Source organism: Xiphophorus hellerii, chromosome 20, assembly GCF_003331165.1.
Source record: "Xiphophorus hellerii strain 12219 chromosome 20, Xiphophorus_hellerii-4.1, whole genome shotgun sequence".
Taxonomy (NCBI): domain Eukaryota; kingdom Metazoa; phylum Chordata; class Actinopteri; order Cyprinodontiformes; family Poeciliidae; genus Xiphophorus; species Xiphophorus hellerii.
Window position 1 is genome coordinate 29,937,863 of NC_045691.1, and position 22,736 is coordinate 29,960,598.

The 22,736-nt window shown below is 44.4% G+C and overlaps 2 protein-coding genes across 3 annotated transcripts in view; both read left to right on the forward strand.

Annotated features, from left to right (window-relative positions):
* The first annotated feature begins 164 nt into the window (after positions 1 to 164).
* mtmr14 (myotubularin related protein 14) lies at positions 165 to 21,397 on the forward strand. Of its 2 annotated transcripts, XM_032549148.1 has the most exons (19): positions 166 to 878; positions 1,500 to 1,654; positions 3,345 to 3,453; positions 3,897 to 3,972; positions 4,222 to 4,282; positions 4,381 to 4,503; positions 4,680 to 4,753; positions 5,509 to 5,579; positions 5,662 to 5,736; positions 7,245 to 7,311; positions 7,996 to 8,081; positions 8,151 to 8,227; positions 8,469 to 8,505; positions 8,585 to 8,655; positions 8,754 to 8,812; positions 9,791 to 9,923; positions 10,171 to 10,347; positions 12,578 to 12,784; positions 17,033 to 21,397. In XM_032549148.1, exons 1-19 carry the CDS (start codon positions 744 to 746, stop codon positions 17,211 to 17,213), a joined length of 1,974 nt encoding a protein of 657 aa, XP_032405039.1. In that variant the 5' UTR covers positions 166 to 743; the 3' UTR covers positions 17,214 to 21,397. The 2 variants fall into 2 exon arrangements, with proteins under 2 accessions (XP_032405040.1, XP_032405039.1); XM_032549149.1 differs by lacking the exon at positions 12,578 to 12,784 and having other exon boundaries at positions 165 to 878.
* Positions 21,398 to 21,515: 118 nt separating this feature from the next.
* LOC116710232 (copine-9) overlaps positions 21,516 to 22,736 on the forward strand; it is a 53,507-nt gene continuing 52,286 nt past the window's right edge. Inside the window, exon 1 of the mRNA XM_032549150.1 lies at positions 21,516 to 22,735. Within this exon, the coding sequence (XP_032405041.1) occupies positions 22,659 to 22,735 (77 nt within the window). The 5' untranslated portion in view covers positions 21,516 to 22,658. The remainder of the gene's footprint in view (position 22,736) is intronic.

Here is a 22,736-nt window from a genome sequence, read left to right on the forward strand (position 1 = left end):
TTAATAATTAGTTAATTATTCATTACCTAATTAATCTATTCAGGTGTGGTGCAGCAGAGGCACATCTAAAAGTTGCAGGATAGTGGCCCTCCAGGACTGGAGTTGGACAAATGTGCACCAGTAGGTGGCGGTAAGGCGCCACAACGTTGTTTGCCAGGGTGGTGGTCACGTGATTCAGTCAACTTCCTGTTTATCACTTGTTTTGTGCAACTCGGACCGCTGGACTGTCCTGTTGGACCTGTCGGTCACATTAGCTGCTGCCGCGTTAATTTCTTCTGAGAACTATTTAACCTGGTCCTGTTCGTCGTCATGGTGATGTTCCACTGAGCGGGCCTGGGAGGATCCTGGAGATTTCCTGATTTCAAGTTCGGAGAGGAGCCCAGAAGGAACAGTAACGCGTTTTCCACAGGAATAGAAACCAGAACGAAAACATCAGCATCGATGTGCTGAACTGGCTTCACCGAAACCCTGCTAGCTCTGTAGCTGCGTAGCTAACCCCGGGGCCACCGGCAGGTCGCCGCCTGCGGCCCGACAGCGGCTCGTGTCTTCCTGGGGTGGAGCTGCTCACCGCTGCCGTGAATTCAGGACGACCGCCCGGCTCTGGCCCCCTCAAGCGGGCAGTCAGGAAGAAGCTCGCCGGGAAGGGATGGCCTGGTCGGTCTTCCCGTTCCAAAGGACAGGGCTCTGCGGTCTTTGAAGGGGGACGAGTGCGGCTGGAGGGGACCACCGCGGTTCGAGACGCCATGATGGCCGCCTCCCCCTCCGCGGCCGGCGGATTTACGGTTTCCGGTCTGTCGGTGAGAAAGAGCGAGCAGATTGCGGATCTGATCGATCTGTTCTCCAAGACACAGTATCGAGCAAAGGAAGTCAGTCCCCGGGTAAGATGTTTTCCGAGTTAGAGTTGGGTAGTAATTAGTTACATTTACTCAATTACATTTACTTGAATAACATTTTTGAAAAAAACAAAAAAAACCTTTTTGGACTATTTTTTACTATGCCGTACTTTTTACTTCTATTTGAGTAGTTTTATTATGAAGTATCGCTGCCCTTACTTGAGTAAAATTTCTGGATTCTCTACCCACAGAATGAAGAACAACAAAAATTCACCAGACACAAACGCACACCTGCAGTTTTTATTTATTAAAGCTTCATAAGCTTTTTATTGAAAGAAACTGATTTGGAATTTTTATTTATTTATTTTTTACCTGATTTTGTTATATGTTGTTACTCATATGAATTATTTACATTTCCGTCCATAAAATACCAAAATTTCCGCATAAATGTATATTTTAGTCCACCTGATGTGATTTATAAATATTAAATGATAATTTGATCAATTACTCAGTATTGGAAAAAGACGTTTTACCAACTACTTTTTACTTTTACTTGAGTAAAATTACATTGAAATAATTACTTTTACTTGAGTACAATTTATGGAAACTCTATGCACCTCTGATATTAGTTCAGCATTGTCATGTTACCTTGTCCCTCCCCTTCAGGTGGAGGCGATAGAGAAGCGATGTCTGGAACTGTTTGATAGAGACTACAAGTACAGCATCATCTCTAACTCCAGCGGAGAGGTCTGCGGCCACTACCCCCGTCAGATCGTTTTCCTGGAGTACGAGTCTACAGAGGTGGACAAAGACAGAGACAGGTACGTCCCCGGTCAGAGAGCAGTCGGTGTCTCTGAGGCAGAGGGACGAAGTGACAGCTGTGTAGCGTGACTTTACACTGCCGCAGAAACAGGAAACATGCAGTGATTCAACAGATCCTCCCGTCGTACCGCTGACTGTTGGAGCGGCGACAGTGCCTCTGCCAGCACTTTGCTAATGCGCTCACGAAACCCCTCTCGCCGTAATATTTCATATTCTTCCCGTCGGACCTCGGTGCCTTTGAAACTACAGGCTGCTCTGAAGTGGAGCTGCATGAACCAAAAAGCCAGAGAAGCAAACGCTCTGTAGCTTGAGATGACTTCTGATATGTACGTGAAGATATGCAAGGCACAGAAACTCCAGTAAAAATGTGACGTTCATTTGGAAAATTGAAAATCTATCGCTTTACAAGCTGTTGAGAAAACAATTACTCACTAAGTTTGATTAATTTAGTGAATGACTCACAGGTCAGGCCAAAAGTATGTGAGTTAAGTGGCTGCCTAGCATAAAAAAAAAAAAAAAAAAAATATATATATATATATATATATATATATATACAGTATATATATATATTTCAAATAACATTGAATAATTCAAACTAAATGCTACTACACAGTTGTTGCACAAATAATGGTTGATCTCGTCCTGTTGATGGCTGCTTTCACTGTTTGGGAAAATATAATATATCAAACATGTTTTCTTGTTTACTGTGAATTTAGTGTTTACCAGCTGCTGTTACTTAAATACCACTCCTCATTTTGAAATCTTTTTTTTTTTTGTTTATTTTTTTTTAGTTCTTTACTCCTGTAAGATTAAAATCAACAGACACTGCTATGATGTGAGATACTTAGAAAAGATGCCGGTAGATGATAGTAGGTATGTTACACAAATAGAGTAGCTTAGGAATAATGAAGCATGTGGTGTTGACATGTTGGTACAGCCCCCCCCCCCCCCCCCCCCAATAAAAAATTTGCCCAAAGCCTCAGAAAGGACTGGACCGGCCCTGGTAACTAATTTTTCTAACTTTAAAGTGGAAACATTAAATCCAGAAAGTCTCTGCTCCTTCTGAACTCGCAGAAACGGCTCAGCAGACACTTCTACACTTGTTGTCTTAGAAACCAGATTTTTACATTTATTTTCCTCAGTGTGCCGATTATAGAAATATTCTGAATTTCCTCTGGTTTCAGTCCAGATGTTGTTTGGTCATAATTGGTCCAGGGTTTGTGACATGACTTGGTGACTGTTGCTGTATTTGGGTCTGATTGGTTCTGTTCCAGAAAAAGCTTCACTTTTCTGCCAAGCCTCAGCCATAGTGGAAGCTCCTGCGTGTTTGGTTGTAAAAAAAAAACAGCTCCTTGCAGGTCAGTCTTGTATTGTTTATTGTAAGAAAAAAACACAACAGGGGAAATTTAGTTGGATGTTCCCATGACAACCCGACAGGTCCTCTCAAACAGCCCAACCTGCCACCGACTTCGTTGGTTTAAAAACACCGAAAATATAGGTTATTTAGTAATGCCACCCCCTGCTCATGCTGACCACCAGCTTGGACACACACTGCTGTGGGACGCTGCAGCCCAAATTCATTTAAGTCCGATTTAGTCCAGCTGTCCTCACAGATTCATGACGCGTGATGAGTCTCTTCCATTTACTGACCGACTCAGTTAAAGAGCAGATTTTGGTGTGTTTGTGTAGGTTTGAGAGCACGGTGCAGATCAGCAAGCTGCAGGACCTGGTGAGCAGAAGTAAAATGGCTCGCTGCAGAGGGAGGTTCGTCTGCCCCGTCATCCTTTACAACGGCAAGGTGGGTCTGTCTGTCTGTCTGTCCACAGACAGGATGTTTAAAATCAGCGCCACGAGTGAAACGTGTCAAATTCCACCCAGAAATACTGGACATACGCTGGGCTTTTCAGGTCGAAAAGCTTTTTTTTTTTTTACCAGCTAGTCTCAAGGAAAGGACCAGCTGGCCTGTTGCTAGGCAGAGTAGCTGTTTGTTCATGTGTTCATTCTCTGATTTTTTTCTCTTAAACTCTAGTATAGGTTATGGACATTGTTTCTGAATATTTCTTCACTGTTCTCTTGCTGAAAACAAGTTTTTTAAAATGTATTTGTTGTTGTTTATTTCAAGCAAAACAGTCTGCAGGCATGTTAAGAGTCCCAATTCCTCTGATACCCCCTAAAAAAAATAATCAGCTGCTGTTGTCCAGACGTGTTCTCGTCTGATCAGGTCTGTTTTCCTCCCTGCAGCACATTTGCCGCTCAGCCACCCTGGCAGGTTGGGGGGAGCTGTATGGGCGGACGGGCTACAACTACATCTTTTCAGGTAAAAAAAACCCAGCAGCAGCAGCCTAAAAAAAATGCAACTTAACTCAAATAACTCAAAAGAGGAAGTTCTGCAGACAGTCAGTTCAGATTTCAGCTGTGAGTAGGAGCAGCTGTTCCTCCATGTTTTAACCACTGAAAGTCGCCTTCAGTGATTTCTTCTTCTGCTGTTTCATGAGAAACCTTGCAGACTTTTGCTCCCTAGACGTTAGCCTTTTAGCATGCAACCCTTCCCGGTGTGTGTCTGCAGGGGGCAGCGACGACACCTGGACCGAGCCAGAGGAGGTCCCCGAGGACGACCCGGCAGTCAGGTGACGACAGCAGCTTATCGTCTGACCTCAGTCTGACCTTAGTGAGGGGCTCTCTCAGGTTCGCTTCATGAACTGCTGCCGTTTCTCCTGCTGCTCAGGAACGGCGAGTCCCAGCTCTTCGACAAAGTTCGAGGTCACGACATCAAGCTGCTCCGCTACCTCTCGGTTCGCTACATCTGTGACCTCATGGTGGAGAACAAGAAGGTCAAGTTCGGCCTGAAGTAAGCCGCTTTTCTCAATAACTCTGTCGCATGGTTTCACTTTCTACGTCCAGTGTATGTTTTCTTCCAGCTGACCAGCCATGCATGTCACCAGTTTCTCATCATTTGCATCGGAGCGTATTCCCAGTTCTCGGAGTTGTTGTCACTGACATCTTCTGTTGTCGTTGCCTTGGCAGTGTGACGTCCTCTGAGAAGGTGGACAAGGCGCAGCGCTACGCCGACTTCACCCTGCTCTCCGTGCCTTACCCAGGTGGAGAACGTAGTCAGGATTCTGCCTTCGACAGCTGAAATTTCCTCCCGTTGGCACCTGACCCATTAATCGTGTCAATAAGAGTCGTTCAACAAATGAGAATATTATTGTAAAGCTAATTTCTTCCAGTAACTCCACTAGGCCTGTCACAATAAGCAATAAATCATTTAGTTGCATGATAAATTAAAATGTTTGAATTTATCATTTATTTTCCCTTTCTACCAAAAACTGGGTAGCAAAAGTCTTCTTTCTCAACTAGTACTTTTTCTTTTGGAGGATAATTTTGTTTACAGATACTTTACAATTAATTTGATTTCTTTTTATTTATTTATTTAGGATATTTATAATGTCTTCCAGTTCCAGTTGTTTAAAAGTTCATTAGAATATAAAGTTTGTTAATCTTTGAGAATGCATTCTTGCATTATCCTTATGCCATTATCATTATATGACTTGGAAAAAGATCTCAAAACAACAATATTATCCTTTATGGCAATAACTTCCTGGACAATTTGTTGTCCAGAAAAATGTATTGTGGCAGGCCAAAACTCTCAACACGCTACGTGGAGTTATTTCCACAGATTGTCTTTTATTTGAGGTATTTACAATGTTCTGCTTTCAGCCAATGAAAACGCCACATTTAGGGTCAGATTATGACATCAGACCAATAAGAATCATGTTTAGTAGTTTGTTAAAGGAGGGTGGGGGGCGGAGCTTGTCGGTCTTTTGGGAGTAAAAGTCTTTCTCGTCCTTTTCAGGCTGCGAGTTTTTCAAGGACTACAAAGACAGAGACTACACGGCGGAGGGCCTGGTGTTCAACTGGAATCAGGTACCGGTTCTGCTTCTTCCCCCGGCCCGGTGTGTGCTTAGGACGGGTGGTGATGTGTGTGTCTGTATCTCTCCGTTGCCAGGACTACGTGGACGCTCCCCTGACCATCCCCGCGCGCTTCTCTCAGAACCTGAACATCGACTGGACTCGGTACCAGGTCGGCTCTCCTCCTCTGCCGCCGCTGTCCCTTTCTCTTCCCGTTTCTTCTCTGGTCTTGGGGTTTGGAGGTATTTTAGTGCCATCTAGTGGCAAAACTGGGAAGGATCTGACTCGGCAGCCTTTCTAACTCCACAACTCGCTCTCAAATGAAAAGAAAATGTAAAATGTGTTTGTTTTCGATTAAAAAAAAGTTAAACTCGTAAGTGTAATACAAACAGAAGGATATATTTTGTTTTTTATTCAAAATGAATAAGTAACTTGTTGTTAGCTTTAATATTCACTGTTAATCACTTAGGATAAAATCGTCTAAATGTAAATGTTACAGCTTAAAGCTAAAACAAACGCAAAATTCAGTTTCCCAGAAATAGCGAATAGACCAATAAAATGTTCTCTTATTCTAGATTTGTTTAGTTTTGGCCGGAGTTGGGTGTCTTGCTACGTTTACTCAGTAACATTTATTTGAGTAACTCCTTTGAAAAAAAATACTTTTAGGAGTTTTTTTTATACTACACTGTAATTTTGACTTTTACTTGAGTAATTTTATTATGAAGTATCGCTACTCTTGAGTAATATTTTGTTGAATTTTTATTATTTTTACTATTTTTTAATCAAAAGAAAAATTTTCTTTTGCTTGATTTTGTAAAATCTTTTCGTTACTAATATGAATTATTGTCATTCTGATCCTTAAGATGCCAAAATTTTCACGTAACTTTTTATTTTTGTCTGTCTGTCGTTCTTAACTATTAAATGATTGATAATTTGATCAGTTACTTAGTACTCGAGTCGACGTTTTACCAACTACTTTTTTTTACTCTTGCTTGAGTAAAAATATGTTAAAGTAGCGCTACTCTTCTTCATGAGGAAGACTACAGACTAGCGTGCCAGACCAACTACTGAGAGCAGATACTGTAAAGCTCCTGATCAGAGGCCCACATTTCTCTAGTAATTTCTTTTTTTTTATTTTTATGAAGTGTCATATTCTCATGTTTGATTTTTAATTGCATGAAATAATTCAGTTTAGTTTTTAGCAATCTGAAAAGGAAATTAAATATTACACCTTCAAGTTTCTTTAAACTGATTATAGAGGCTGATGGCTGTGGGCAGGAAGAATCTCCAGTAGCAGTCTGTATTACAGCGGTTCTGCGGAAGCCTCTGACAGGCAACACCGTGTTGTTGCATGCCGGTGTCATGAACTTTAAAATAGTCTCACTTTTTGAATTGGATTCCAGAAATCAAGAACTTCCTATGATATTCCTACTTATAGAGACACACCTGTTTGTGACAACACAGTGCTGAAACTTTCCAAGTGATAATTTAACCACAAAAAATGTTTAAAATGTTTTCAGTGTTTGATTTTCACCAAACATGCCTACCGTTTGTAATTCTAGAGTGGGCGAGGAAGAATAGCGTTGGCTTGTTTAAAGCTGTAGCCTAGAGTTGCTGAAGGGGCGCCGAGGCGATTGTTTTCATTCTTTGATGTGTCTGTGTGTGCATGGACGGATCCAGTCGTGGGACCTGGTGGAGCAGACCCAGAACTACCTGAAGCTGCTCCTCCACATCATCAACAGCGATGGTAAGGGAGCCTGTGGCTGCAGGGGGTTGGTTGGGTCTGGACCGGCTGCGCTCGCATTCGCTCGTAGCCTCACTCCGGGTCATTCCCACTGGTTCACGACATTTCAATTCATTTCCAAACGATCCCAGTAATCCAGTTTATTATTCAAATCAGTTCAACTTTTCGATCAAAGGGAAACCCAGTAGGGCGTTCAGTCAATGACGCCAGCATCGCCCAGTCACTCTGGGCGATGACTGCAACGGTGGTAGAAGTTTGATTCCGCTACGTCCGTCTCTGTCGTTGTGTCCATTGGGCAAGACATTTCACCTGTCTTGCCTGCTGCTGGTGGTCAGAGGGCCCAACAGGTGGCGCCGCTGCGTGGCAGCCTGGCCTGTCATATAGCTCCACGATGACATCTCTCGCTGTTAGCGAGTCGACTTCTCGTCTGCTGAGTCGTGCCCTAGTGTCCCATTCTCTCTGAAGTGTGACCATCGGGTCATTGAGGTGCTGGTGTCCTGCATACATGGCAACTCAGCTGACTATACGACCAAAAGCAGCCGCTTCCTGTCAGAGGAGGAAGCTGATCAGTTTTGCCCTCTGGATGACGCGCTAACCTCCTCCATGTTGACAATGTTCCAGATGGCTCGAGTTTGTCCTCGTTTCTTGTCCTAGAGGCTCGTCCTTGAAGGGTGTTTTGTGTTTCAGATGACAGCGGGCTGCTGGTGCACTGCATATCAGGCTGGGACCGAACACCGCTGTTTGTTTCCCTCCTCAGACTCTCCCTGTGGGCAGTAAGTCCTCTCCTCTCGTCCTCTTGTCCTCCCCTCTCAGAAAGCTGAGACTTCCTGTTGTCTTCACAGGACGGCGCCGTGCACGCCAACCTGGAGCCTGCTGAGATCCTCTACCTGACCATTGCTTATGACTGGTTTCTCTTTGGGTAAACCGATCCCTTCATCTACACCAGCAGCAGTAGAAGCTAGCAGCTGAGTGGTAACTCAGCCAATCAGAACATAACTGAGAGAAAACACGGTTAACAGTTGAAATAACAGCAATTAATGCAAATTGGAGAGTAGTAGAAGAAGAAAGTGAGGAGGTTAGGTTGTTCTAGCTAATATGTTAGCATGAGTTGCCCATTAACGTTGCTGTATGGCTGCTATTTGTGTCTTTTATTTTTCCAGTCACATGCTGCCAGATCGACTCTCCAAAGGGGAAGAGGTATTCCCGCTGCACACCTCTAAACTCCGCTTTCGAGAGTTTCTTTCCGTCCGTAACGCAGAATGTCTCTCTCCCTCAGATTTTCTTTTTTTGCTTCAATTTTTTGAAGCACATCGTCTCAGAGAAGTTCTCTGCTGTCAGGAAACAGAGGTGACGCCCACTTCCCTCTCTCTCTCTCGCTCTGTTTCTCGTCGTCCGAGATCTTTCGTCACTTTGACACATTTCTGTTGATCTTTGTCACTTTTCAGGAGGAAAAACTCCCACTTCAAAGACAGTGACTTCACTGTGGAGGACCTCTGCCGGCTGAGTACGTCCACCTGCTCTGAAACGCGACGGCTGCCCCTGAACCCTAGAGACAGGAAGGAGTCCTTAGTTACGCGGCTGCTGAAAGAACCTTATTTCAATTTAAAACTTGCATTGTTTTGAACAAATAACATTACAAAGATAGATCTTTGACACAATAAGTAATATCAGATTACATTAAAGAAAAAAAAAGGAAGAATAGTATAAAGATAATACAAAATAGTAACTTTTACTCAAAGGCCTAAAGTAAAATAAAGTATAAAAGTGAAATACATTTATACATAAATAAATTAGATGTGTTGTCCCTGCACAATAAGCAGTACGAGATTAAAAGTGCAGCTCTGCTTAGGGCTTTTATACACAAATGGTCAAGGCTCATAAAACTGGAAAGTAGTATGATCTGGGGAAAAAAATCTATAAAATAATAGTACATTTTACTCTACGCAAACAACAAAAGTGAACAGTATAGCAAAGGGGTCTGCTTATGAGATAGTTTTGTTTTTCCACGTTTCTGATTATTTAAATTAAGTTTTGCAACAGAGGCAACTTGTGATGACAATTTTCTTACATGAGGGGATTTTTTTTTTTCCACTCCTTTTCCGCTTGTGGACACACTTTTGCTAGGATTATAATTAGATTGACCATACCTATTTCGTCTGAAGAAAAGGTTGAACTCTTAAAGATGAACGATGTTGATAAATGCTCAATATCTTCACCGTTACGCTGACAATGAGAGCAGTTGTTGTTGACATGTGGAAAGAAGCGACGGATTTTCTTTTTAAATGGATGACGTGTGTGTAAAATTTAAAATCAAACGTTCCTGCTGGTATAGAGCATTAGCGACACACTGATGAACCTTGATGTATGAAGACTTTTGTCCAGGTCTGTTCAGCTGTGAGGTCTAAATGACGAGTGGAGGGTGTTCCTCCCGTGGTTCCTGTTGCCGTGGTGATGAGAGTTCTGGTTCTGCTGCTGTGCTCAGGGTCCAGGGACCGCGGCAGCATCACCAGTCTGAGCAGCGACTTCTCCCTCATCACCGAAGAGCTGGCTGGAGCCTCCTGTCCCAACGCTGACCCTGTGGACCTGTTCTCCGGCCAGCCCCAGGCCTCCAGCGGGTCAGCCTCACCCCCCCCCCCCCACACACACACACACACACACACACTAGCATATTTTCATTACCTGTATTCAGGCAATAAATCAGTTAATCGCATGATAAGTTAAACGAGCTCCATAACTTCCATTTGCATGATTTATCGTTTCTCTCTTTCATCTCTGTTTCCACTGAAAACTGTCTTCAGTCTGTGCATGCTGAGCTGCAGTCTGGATGTCAATGATTGAAATGTATTTATTTTTTGTTCCCAGGAGGAAAGCACCTGCCTCCTCTCCTCCGATGGTGTCCTGGTGTAAACAGAACCCTCTGGATGAGACTCTCTCCCATCCAGCCAACGAGGCCAAGTCTTCCAGCTCGTCCTCCTCCAACCAATCAGACCATGGCGTCACACGCTCCGGCAGCAGCCCGTTGGCTGTCCCCACAAGAGGGTAAGTCGGGTGACAGAACTAGTTGGTTTTTAGATCCACTCTGCATCGGGGCTCTGAATTTTGTATGATCTCCTTCGTTCGCTCGGCAGCAGCTGCTCTGCGTACTTGCAGCACTGTGGGGCTCAGACAGCAGCTTCATGCATGGCCTGTGGGCAGAAGTCAGGCAGCTGCAAGAAAAGTGAACATTTTCACTGCTGAAATATGCAGTGACATGACGAGCTAAGGGACTGTAGAAACCCCAGGTCGTATTCCGCCTGGTTTCTCAGAGAAACCAGGCCGTAAAGCTGAACAGGAAGTTGGTCCCTTAGAGTCGGGGGTGCTCATTTTCAAACACTCTGGCTTACTTCACTGTTCTGCTCCTCTGTGACCTCTCAATTCACTTCAGCCTCCGTCCATATTGTTTCCATTCATCTTCCCATTGGACAACTGTCTATTTAAACGTGCGTTGTATAAAAACAAGCTGGATGATTTAATGAATCTTCATTGCTTTCCTTTTTCGATTCTTGTCATTTCTGGACGTGAGCGTCTCTGTCCTATGATCAACCCATGGTAACTGCGTGACCTTCTGCTCGCAGATGCACTATATTGCCAAACGTTTCTGTGCCTTCACACACATGAACCTGACTGACATCCCACGGTCGAACCACAGGATCCAATACCCGATTGCTCCACTTCTTGCAGCTAGAACACGTTTTGCTCTTAAAGGGGCAGTATTATGCATTTTATGCTTTATGTATCACAAATGACTTAAAAGAAATTTGACTTCACAATTCAGCACTTTGGGTCTCTGTCTCTTTAAGAAGCTCCTACTCTTGCCGACACTCCTCCTTCAGCACGTCGTCACAACAGCGTCTCTCCATTATGCCATTTACAGCCGTTCTTAGGAGCGCTGCAGTGAGAAGCAGCTTGTATAACGAGCTCAGCAGATGCACAGTTCCACTAGATGTTTGCTAATTGCTGCTGGCTAGTCTGAAGGAGCTGAGTGGGGGAGGGCTGCAGGTCCTAAGCGATACTTTGTGAGAGCAAATGTTTAGGGACTCTAAACGGTTGCTATGGGAAATTAAAGGATTTCTCAAATGTGGGAAAGTATGTTTTTGATGAAGGAATAACTTTATAACATGAAGGATAGCTCAAAAAGGTCCATTTGACATAATGCTGCCCCTTTAATGGGAGTCTTTCCAAGGGGTTGCGAGTGTATTTCTGGGGTTTTTAGACTGTTTTCCTCTGAAACGTATATGTGAGGTCAAACTCTGATGTTGGATGACGGGCCCTGGTTCACAGTCCATACTCCGGTTCATCCACAAAGGTGTTCTATCTGGTTGAGGTCTGGACTCTGCGCAGGCTAGCTACTCGGAACTCATAATGTTCATGTCTTTATGGATGTTTCCTTGGTCATTCCCAAACTATTCCCTAGCAAAACTTGAAACTGTCCAAAACGTCTTGTTGTGCTGAAGCATTAAGTCAGGAAAACGCCATTCTTCTAGCACCTGCTACTCCCTTGCAGGTCTGTAGCTGATGTCTTCTGAACGTTGGTGATCTGGGCCCACTCTGCAGTGCATCACCTTCTGATCATGCTTCATGTTTGTGCTTGGCCTGCTCTTCTTCCCAGTCCTTCTACTTGCTTCTAACCTCGCTGACGGCCGCCTGCGGCGTGTTTAGCAGATAGGACGCTTTACGATCCCATCACCATCCTGCACTCTGAACCGAATGTGAGCCGCTCATTCACTACTGTTGGTACAAGCAGTCTGGAAGTGACTGGAACACCTGAATTCAGTGATATGGAGGGGTGACCCGACACTTTTGGCAATACAGTGTATTATTATTTATGGGGGTCGATTCCATTGTTGGATCATGGACAGATTGTAGTGAATGTGTTTGAGTGAGCAGCTTCCTGTAGGATTTCCTGCTATAAGAGTCTAATTTTGATGTAGTTCTATGGCTATTCTCACCGTTCCTCTGGATTTAGAGTTGGTGCTCAATCACTGGCCAACATTCATTACTAGCAGACAAACGTTTAACTCAAGTCAACATCAGTAAGTAGGTCGTAGCTGTTGGTTTCTACTGATGATGATGCCTGGATGCAGACTTTTACCAGCGTCCTGCTTAGCGCCGATCAAGTGGTGTGCGACTGCTTTTTCCTAGAGGTTTGCAGTCAACGTGTTAACTTTGGCATTGTAGCTAGTGATAAGTTCTGTCTAACCTTTCTGGTTGTGTTGCCTTTGTGTGTCAGGTTAGCAGCAGAGTTCTCCAGATCAGGCTCCTCCCTGTCCACAGAGTACGGAAGCTGGCAGATAGTTTCCGGTTGTGGCAGCATCCACGACCACGGCCACATTTCTCAGCCGATGGCCTCGGTTTCCTCCAACTCGTCTGCTGTCACCTCTGCCTACGATTCCCCACTGCCCTTCAGCTTCCAGGACGAAGGGCCCAGTGGGCGGATGTAAGTTAAACCGGAATAGATGAAAGTTTTTGGAATGCAGTCCGTGTGAATTTCAGCTAGTGAAATTCAATTACAGTACCACATGTCGCAGAATTTACACATGAAATATAAGCTACTTTTACAGTCATCTATCTTTCTGGGCTCAGTTTAGTCTTATTCCAGAGGGAATGATGGTAGCTTTCTAAGTGCTTCAGTAGAAGGAGACTGGAAAACTTTTTTTGTTTCATTCAAGACTTCGCATCTTTCATCCAAAAGACTTCTTCAGTTCTAACTACAGAAGAAATAAGCCTGTATTCTGGAAACTAATGGTCAGTAGAAGGACATTTAAGACGTGCGTCACTGGTCCTTCCATCTACGACACGCTCAATGTTTGACTCGATGTTATCAGGCAGTCCAAGCATGTTCCTATTGAAGCCATGTGAGACTTCCCAAGGTGTGAATTGTCTTAAAGCCACCTGGGGAGGCAAGTCAAGGCTGTAGAGTAGGTGTTAGAAAAATAAAATCTGAGGTCACCACTTGGTTTTTATTGTGTTTAATATAAACCACCTGTCCAAAATGTCTCCAAACTAGTGTTCCTTGTCCTTGAGGCGTAAATGGACCGCTGAGTGCTTGACCTGATGGGTTTGGTCTTCTGTGTTGGACCATCCGTATGCGTAACTGTTAAGTTTCTTTAACGTAGTGATCTAAACATTGCTCACTGCACTTAGGACTGCCAGAGTCTGAAATAAGCTAGAATCTACACCAGCCGTTTGGGGAAACACCATGGTTACGGGTGTCAGGCTTTTAAAAACATACAGTCTCAAACTGCTAATGGTGCGTTCACACCAAACACGTGTCGCGCGTCAAGCGCGTGTGGATCATTTAAAGTCTATGTGGAGGCGCGTCGAGGGCGGCAAATATCGTCGGGTCCTGGAGTCGAACCTGCGACGGCCGCGTCGAGGACCCAAGGCCTCCAAACATGGGTCGCGCTAACTGGTACGCCATCACGGCACGCCCAACGAGAGCAATTTTGACACATCTGATGCACCCTTGACGTGCCTCCAAATAGATGTTGAATGTAAACCAGATGCACGAAACGCTAAATGTAGAGCAAAAATGTCAAGCGTCGGCATTTAAAGTGCAGACCCTCGAACTTGAAGCATCAGACACGTTTGGTGTGAACGCACCATTATACTTTCTGTTATGATGTATTGGAAAAAATACAGGAGTGGCTGCATTTCCGTGGGTTGTGTGGGGTACACAGGAATGCTGTGCTTCCCCTCTCACACCTGTTGCTGCTTTCATCGTCTGTGAGCTGCCTGACTGCTCCTCTAGGCAGCCACATGTGTAAAGCACTCTGGGCCAAACTCCTGAGGCTGAGGAACATTTTCCAAGCAGGAGACCTCCAGGCAGTCTGATTAAGCTGGCGTCTCACCAACGACACCTGAACGCCTCACTCTTCTTCAGCCGGCAGTCTGCTCCCACTGATATGCACAGCAGCCACTCCCGTTTACAGTGTGGACTGGATTTGTTTTAGTGGCTAAAACAGAAAGCTTCAAGAGAGTCGTTTTGTTTTTCTGACCTTTGGCTTAAGGCAAACCTATTAAAACCTAGTAAACTTGTATCAAACACAAGAACCAGAACTTTTTACCACTAGTGAAAAACCCATGAAAATTTTAAAAACTCAAAGCTCGAAGGTCCGCAACTTCCAAAATGATCTCGATTTGCTTCTTTAATTGTAAAGCTTAGTGTGTACAGAGCACAAGTTAGTTCAGCAGCTCTGGAAAATGACATCAATCCATTAAATCATGTGAAACTATTTTTCTCTAAAACTGAACTGCTGGAGGAATAAATTGTAAAAGACACATTCTTACCTTCATGACAGTCACTTCCTTGGGTCATCTACTTGACTTTCAAATGGATTAGCATTATCCAGATGTATGCTTATTTAAGCATACTTCTGATAAAAGTACGCTTTTATCAAAAAGTATGCTTCTGATAAAAAATCAGAAGGCGTCAGTACAGCTTGATTCAGTAGTGTAGAAAAGTGATCAACGTAGTCTAATCTTTCCCTAATACTCCACCTGAAGGTTACTAACTAAAGGGTTCTGGAAGACGGACAGGTCTTTCATACCCAGTCAGAGCAAATCTTCTGGACTTGAAGAACTTGGAGCTTCTCTGATGGAACAGAGAAGCTCTGTTCCATCAGCTTGGTGATCTTCAACTTTCTTTGATTTGACGGCTTCAGAAGTCTTCACCACAGGCTAACGGGGCATGAATACTTTTCTTGGATGGAGTGATGCGGCAGATTCAGGCTTTCCTGCCGTCAGTCTGAGGGATCTGAGAGTGTCAGTGGGTTCACCGCCATGGGGGACGGAGGTGGAAATCCATATTCAAAGGACGCCTGTGAATCTTCTCTCTCTTCACGCTGTGGGTCTTTAATTGGACAGTTTGTCCTGATTTCTCCTTCAACTAGTCAGTTTTCGCCGAATAGCTTTGGTTGGTGAGTTAATTTTACTGTAACGGTTGAACAGCAACAACTCATACGTCGTCTCCTTCAGACCTCAGCGTTCTTCCTGTCTGTATCTACTTGCTGTTGCTTTACTGGAACTCTGGTGTGTGTTCTTGTACCACTGGCCCAATATTCGCCTTTCTATGCCGTCTCTTCATATGAATTTCCTTTGCCTTTACCACAGGACCGCAGTTCAGTCTATTGCAGCCCCCATTCCCTGCGTTACTTCAAAATTAACTCCTATTTTCCATTAAATGCACAAAATAGCAATAATTGTTTTTAAAAAAATCATGTCATGTTTGGTTACTATGGTGACCATTGATTAACTTGTCAGTCCTTAGACCACCTGCAGGGTAGTGGTTATAATTACCGTACACACTTGAAAGAAAATAATTTGAGGTTTATTGAAATGTTATGGAGAAGAAAAATGATCGAGCAATTTCTTGATTGAAAAGAACAAATAGACGTTTGAATAAAGAGAATTTACTGCAAAGATTATTCAAAATCAAACTTTTTAAAGAGCAAAGTTCAACCTGAGTCGAGTCTTCATCAGTCTGATTTCACCGCCAGTCAGCCGACTGAAACGTGAATGGCTTCCTCCACACTTATGGTGCGTTCACACCGAACGCGTTACACGCGTCCAAAATCTGTCCGACGCTTCAAGTTCGACGTGTGTTGCACTTTGAAGTCAGACACTTGACATTTTGCGTCAGACACGTCACCGTAATACCTTCTGTTATGATATATTGGATAAAGCACAGGAGTGGCTGTCGCTCCAGGCTTGAGAGGAGACTCCTTGGCATTCATGTCCCTCAAACTCTTCCACCGTCTCCTGCATATTTTGTCTACATATAGACTATGTGTTTTCAACGTTTATTTAACGTGACTCAGTGTTTTTGCTGGATGGATTTGGATAGCTCAAATGCGGGGAAATATTCTCAAATAGTAAAAGTTATAACGTATTTGACATTCCTCTTTCACGCAATGTCCTTTCTGTTCCTGTCTCTGTAGTCATAACTTGACTAGCAAACAGTGACAATTAGTTTGTCCTCCATAGTTTTTTTGTTGTTTTTTTCAGATATCACGTTGGAAAATGCAACACTACGCACATAGCAGAGGCTCTCTGATTGGCTGACGCTCTGCATCCAGCGGCGAAAGTTCAGATTTTCCAACTCCAGCGCTATATGCGTCAAACGCTCAAAATGCTTCAAATCACTCCGCGGTGGACGCCCAAAACGCGACACGCCATCGACGCGCATAGATGTTGAATGCAAACCAAATGTCCCTGATGCTCAAAATGCATCTGGTGTGAACGCACCATTAGAACAATGACAAATTTAACTTTTGTTTAACCGCCGGCCCCAATCCACTGCTCCTGTCAAAGACCAGACCTCGACCTGATAAAGTGTGCCGGGACCTGAAGAGGGCTGGGCTAGAAACCTCCACCAACAATTGCAGTTCTGGGAAGAAGAGAAAGATCCAATACTTAATCGGGGTTTGGAAGGTTGAGGTCAGTGAGAGGTTGGACTGTTGACAGCTGAAGGCTCTTCTGGATCTGTAGCTGGAATTCGACACCAAAACTTCTTTGTCTCTTTTAGATGGGACCTGCGGCCCAGGAGACCATGTGGGCAGTGTGACAGGGTGTTCTGCGACGGGGCGGGCCAGCTTGTTTTTGGAACCGTTGTTTTTATTTTTAAATGATGCTTCAGGAGAACTGTGTTGGTTTGTCTGACTCTAACCGTCTGGTTCTCCTGCAGGTGCTCGCTGCCGTCGGAGCGCCAGGCCCGCCTGGAGGCGGTTCGAGAGATCTTCCTGGCTGCCTACAGCTCCACCGTGGGCCTCAGGTCCTCGGCCCCCAGCCCTTCCGGCGCCATCTCCGGCCTGCTGGAGCAGTTTGCCCGCGGGGTCGGCCTCCGTGGCAGCAACGCCATCGTTTGAACTCTTCCTCTGTGACTCCATCCCCTAACCCCTTGTAGCTTCCGTGTTTCACTCCATCCTGGGGCCAGATGCATAAAACAGTTTCATGATCAAAACGGTTGTGTTCACACAGATCAAGAAAATGTGTTCATGCACTGTTGTCACTCATAAACCGCAAGTTTCCCGAAATTGTACACAAATCTATGATTCCATTTTTCTTTTTAAAGCAGAATTTGCTCTGCAAGAGCAAACGAGATGCACAACAACACAACGTGACACTTCTCAGTGGTTTCTGTTTTCCCCTGCCGTGTGAACAAGCTCAAATTGGAGAATGACGCACAGCGTTGACCAGAGGTTGAGCTCCACAGTAAACCAGACCGCCATGTAGAAGAACTGACTGTGTTGCTGTAAGATGGCAGAAAGCAACTTTAGAACTGATCGTGGTCTAAATGAAGCTTCATTTCTCCAGTCGGATGTTTGGAACGGTGAGGGAGAATTATCAGCTGCTCCATCACCACCGGCACATTCATCCCTTCCCAGTCTGCTGCCGCCTTCACTCCAGCAGTTTGGTAACCAATAGCAACAATCCCCGTACAGGAGCAGCCAGAGGTTTTTGCATGTTCGTGTGAAACACAAAAGGCCACCGTTGGTCTCAAACGGTGTCCTCGTCCGATGATGGCATGAAAACATTGTTATGCATCTGGCCTCAATGACGTGCCAACCAGCTCTGCTCAGGTAATGCGCCCACATTGTATTTTCATCCTGGAGACGTTCTCGCATTCAGGGAGAGGATTAGCTTCCTCCAGGCTGACTGACTAAAAGGGACGGTGGAAATGGAGACGAGCCTTTAATCCCCCCAAATCCCCACCCCAGTACTAAGATTTCTGTCAGCAGAATGGATTTACTTTTCTTCCTTGCTGCTATTGTTTCCAAAGCCAGTCCAGAGGGAAGAACTGTACTTCAGGTGGTTAGTGTAGAGAACAGCACTTCGTCTTCTGCTAGCTAACTCACAGAGTTCTTTGTCTCTCTTATTTGCTGCATTAGCTCACTGATTTGGCAGATTTGAACACAGCTGTGTTCTGCCTGCGTTGAAAAGATGAAGGTACCCACCATTAAATTCAACGTCATCTGCATTGGCAGACCTGGCTAGAAAAATTACGACTTTATGGGGAGAATATTAGCTCATCCAGAGTTAAAAGAACTTCAGCAGGTAGAGGAAAGTGTGTTGGGATCATACAGAGTTTTGTTCAGCGCTCCTGAATTAAATCTTCAACATGATCTGAAAAGAAGCGTAGCATGACAGGAGACTGCAGCCTCATCTCACGTCTCTCTCTTTTGCTTCAATAAGTTTGCATTTCTTGGCAGAATCGGCCTCGTCCAACATGTTCTGTGTACAGTTGAAACACCGTCGTCCAAGTAGAAATCACTCTTATGTCAGCCAAGCAGTGATCCTGCTAGAAAAATCTTAGACTTTTTTTCAATCTCTTGTTGTGCTTGAGGAAAGACCCTGGGTCAGTTCACCCCATTTCTAGTCGTAAGCGGTTAGAGACGGATGTCTACCGAAACCGAGTCACTGACGCTGGTTTTGCTGGTTTAGTATCATCGTGTTGTGGATGTGCTTTGTAAACCTTGTGACAGAACTTGTCTGAAGTGTTGAAACCTTGAACTCCATCACTGGATGGAGCCAAACGGGTTCATGTTTTTGGGTTTGCAAGAGGGATTTCTCACCAGTCCCTCCGCTCTCTGGGATGACACAACATGCACCCCTATGTGTCCATCGGGTCCAACATTGCGCGACTGTCTGCCATTTGTACTCCCACAATGGTGGGGAAATTCCACAATGTGACCACCGGCCTCTGACCCAGGAATGCTGTCATCTGCGTCTAGGAGGGATCCTCTGAATCTGGTGATGGTCGTTGTTTTTGACTCGCTGCCTGGCGCCGCAGCAGCTTCCTGTAACTCTGTTACCCTCTTCAATACGCCAACATATCTGCCTTCCATGTGCAGATTAAATCACTTGACGTCTGCATTTGTACCAAATTATGTCCAAACTGAACTGTTAAAACAACCTTGTTTGCCATTGTGTTTAGCTTTGACATCTCGTGTGTAATTTTGCACCCATGTTCAATGACCTTCAACCTTTTCTTTTTCGGATGTCTTTCATCCGGTACAGCCAGGACGAACTGATCTAAAAACATCAAGCCAACACCAGTTTTGTCCTATACCTGTTCTCTGTGATGTTTTCTTTGGTCTGTAGTTGACTTTCTCACTAAAATCAGTTTGATTAGATGTGTGAAGGGACTGTTCCCTGGTGGCCTTATCGAAATCTTAATAAAGTGCTAATCATGCTGGCCTCTAGTCAGCTACATACATATCTTCTTGAGTCTAGATTATTGTTGACTGGCAGTCTGGAGAATTTCATCTCGAATCCAAAGGCCTTCTCATTGTGGGTTGTTTGGGCTCCCAGAATGTTCTCAACACTGTGCCTTTAAGGTCACGCTCACCAGACTGTATTTTTGGACTTTAATTAAAGTTTTTAACCCTTCTTCCATGTTTTATCTGATTAATGTGTTGCTCAACGTTGCCACAGTGTGGATGGCTGGTATACCTCAGGACCTTTTGGTTGTGCCTTCTTTGTAACCTCAGCAACGTTCCATCCCATCGTTGCTCCTTTAGATAAGACAGGCATTCTTTCATAGCCAGCCTTGTTAGCTTGCGTTACTCTGTGTTGAGTCTTCCAGCCGACCCAGAGGACACGGGAAGAGGTCCTCTCAGTTTGGCCTTTGAGATCAATTTGGCAGAGTAATGCTTATTTGATGAAAAAATTTGAGTTAGATAATTAAACAACCTCGGTTCGTTCAGTGATGAAAACACTGACCCGTGTTCCCGTCTGGAATCTGCTGTGAGTCTGTGTTTCTATATTCTGTCAGATGTTTGATGAATCAGTTCAGTGGTCTGATAAAGCTGTTTGTTTTCAAAGTAAATCTAAAACAGAGCAATCAGTGATCAGGTGGATCGAATGAATGTCTCAAAGTCAGATGAGCCGTTTCCTTGTTTCCCTGCTGGGGTCCAGCGCTGCTCATCCTCATTCCTACCATTTCTGTCTTTTGTGGCCTCACTGTCAGGTCCTGGAAGTGAGGCCTATCACAGAACACCTGCTGAAACCCAAATATTCAGAAATAATGTTTTAATTTCAGCTGTCAACAGAAGCCCTCGATTTACCGGTCGGTGTACGTTACTATCCCCATCGGTGGTCAAGACCTCTGGGCAGTGACCAAAAGAATGAAATCATGGATACCAACAGCCTAAATGAGTTTCCTCCTCAGGGTGTCTGGTCTTCTGAGGAGTGTCTAGGGCAGGGGTGGGCAACTCAAGGCCTTGAGGGCCAACGTCCTGCAACTTCTAGATGTGAATCTACTTCAACACACTTGAGTCAAATAATGAGGTCATTAGCAGGACTCTGGAGAACTTGACTGCACTTGGGAGGTGATTCAGCTATTTGATTGAAGTGTGTTAGACCAGGGAGACATGTAAGAGTTGCAGGACATCGACCCTCGAGGACCAGGATTGCCCACTCCTGGTCTAGAGTCTGGATAAGAAGTTTTGTCATTGGGCAGTGACTCAGTAGAGCCGCTGCTCCTCCACGTCAAAGTGGCTCGAACATCTGGTTAGGTCCTCTCTGGGTGTGGAGGAGTCCTAATCTGGAGGAGTTAGGGCACCTCCTTATCTGGACGAGTCCTGATTAGGAGGACGCCTCCTGGTGAGGTGTTCCAGGCCCATCCCACCAGGAGAGCCAGAGGAAGATCCACGACACTTTGGAGGGATGATGTTCCTCTGCTGACCTGGGAGGCAAGTCTGGGTCCATCTGCTTAGGCTGCTGCCCTTGTGATTCTAATCCAGATTAAGCAGGAGCTGATGAATGAATCTCAACTGTTGTCTGCTTCAAATCATCTTGTCATTTATCATTTGTTGGGTTCGTCTTCCCAAATTGGTCACATAATTGTTTTAGAATGAATTTAGAGGGTTGATTAAAATGCTGCACTGCACTTGTTCATTTTTGTTCTCTGTAAGGAAGTGTTTGTTTCATTGTACAGATGGTGCATTTTAAGAGTTTTTCTTTAGGTTGTATATTGCTTGTAATTGTTGCCAGGTGACAGATTGTGATGAAAGCTGCGTATTCTCAATAAAGAAACCAGACAAAAGTGTTTGAGCTTCATTTCATTTAATTTTCTCCATCATGTTGGGTTGAGAGTTTTGCTTCTGGTAATCAGCATCTAAAGTAAGGTACATTCAATACACAAGAACGTCTGCCTCTCTATGCAAAACTGTTGATACAAAAAACTTAGAACTAATGCAACTCTTCAGAGCGTGTTTTCATGGAATGTCCGTATGTCGTTCTTGTGGGCTGGTTCATCTTGGACACACACACACTTGTACCTAAGGGTAGTTTAGAGCAGTAGTTCTCAAACTTTGGGTTGGAACCTCTCGGGATCATGAACATGTAGGTGTGAGGTACTGAGGTCCTCTTCAGAGATAACCTAAATACCATAATGTCACCAACTGTTAGAACTGTTGTAAAAAGTAAAAACAGGAAACGAAAGTGAATAAAATCAACATGTTGGTTATTACATATTACATTGGCTGTTTCTGATTTCGTTCTCATCGTTTCACTTTTCAACGGACTTCGTAAAGATGCTTGCAAGCTTAACCAAGAGTTGGAGTCATGTCCCTCTTATATTTTGTGTCTCAAGAAGCTTTAAAGCTCGAGAACCTCCGTTTTTTGGACAGTGGTCATGTGCAAAGACTGTTCAATGCTGCTTGCACCTTTCACAAATTATTCGAAATGGTAACACTTTATTTGTAGGGGTGTGCGTAAGAGTGACTTGTCGTGAACATGAGTCTTCATTAATGTTTGTCTGTTGTCATGAAGTGTCATTCGGTAAATAACACTTTTAAACCAAAGTTGTATTAAAACTTACATTAAAAGTCCATCAAAAGTGCAAACTTTGCATTAAAAATGTCATTATGTATGACACACACACACACCCTTTCAATTAAAGTGTTACCGAAATATTCGTGTTAGCATAAGTGTCGGCGAATGAGGTGAAATGAATGTTGACTTCAGGCGTTTGTAAGATTATTCAACAAAGAGAGGAAACACTACAGTGGCTTCCCTTGGTTAATAGCATTAGCTGCTACACAGAGAGCTGGAGGGATTGGTGAGGGTCTCTGCCGCCCTCTGGTGATGGAAGTGGGGAATGCAGCCTGCTGCCTCCCGCCTGCCTCTCCTCTCTGCTCTCTGCTCCCCCTCGCTGTGAATGAAAGCAGATTCTCAGGTATGCTTTCACCCACAGTTGCTCTCTTTTCGCCGCCAGCAGCATCCACCGAGCCAGGGGACCGGAAGCGCTGGATGTGGGGGACAATTTAAAGGACTTTGAAGGCAGGGAAACATTAAAGCATCTCATTATGGCGACTATAGGAGACTTCGACCCTCTAAACTCCACTGTACCTGCGACCAAAATTGAAGTCACCGTATCCTGCAGG

What these genes read in the sequence shown, in the direction of transcription:
- mtmr14 (XM_032549148.1), top strand. Translation starts at nt 744, where the DNA reads ATGATGGCCGCCTCCCCCTCCGCGGCCGGCGGATTTACGGTTTCCGGT. An exon ending in CTACAACTACATCTTTTCAG is followed by an intron (nt 3,973 to 4,221) that starts GTAAAAAAAACC and finishes GTGTGTCTGCAG; the next exon opens with GGGGCAGCGACGACACCTGG. An exon ending in GACTCTCCAAAGGGGAAGAG is followed by an intron (nt 8,506 to 8,584) that starts GTATTCCCGCTG and finishes TCTCTCCCTCAG; the next exon opens with ATTTTCTTTTTTTGCTTCAA.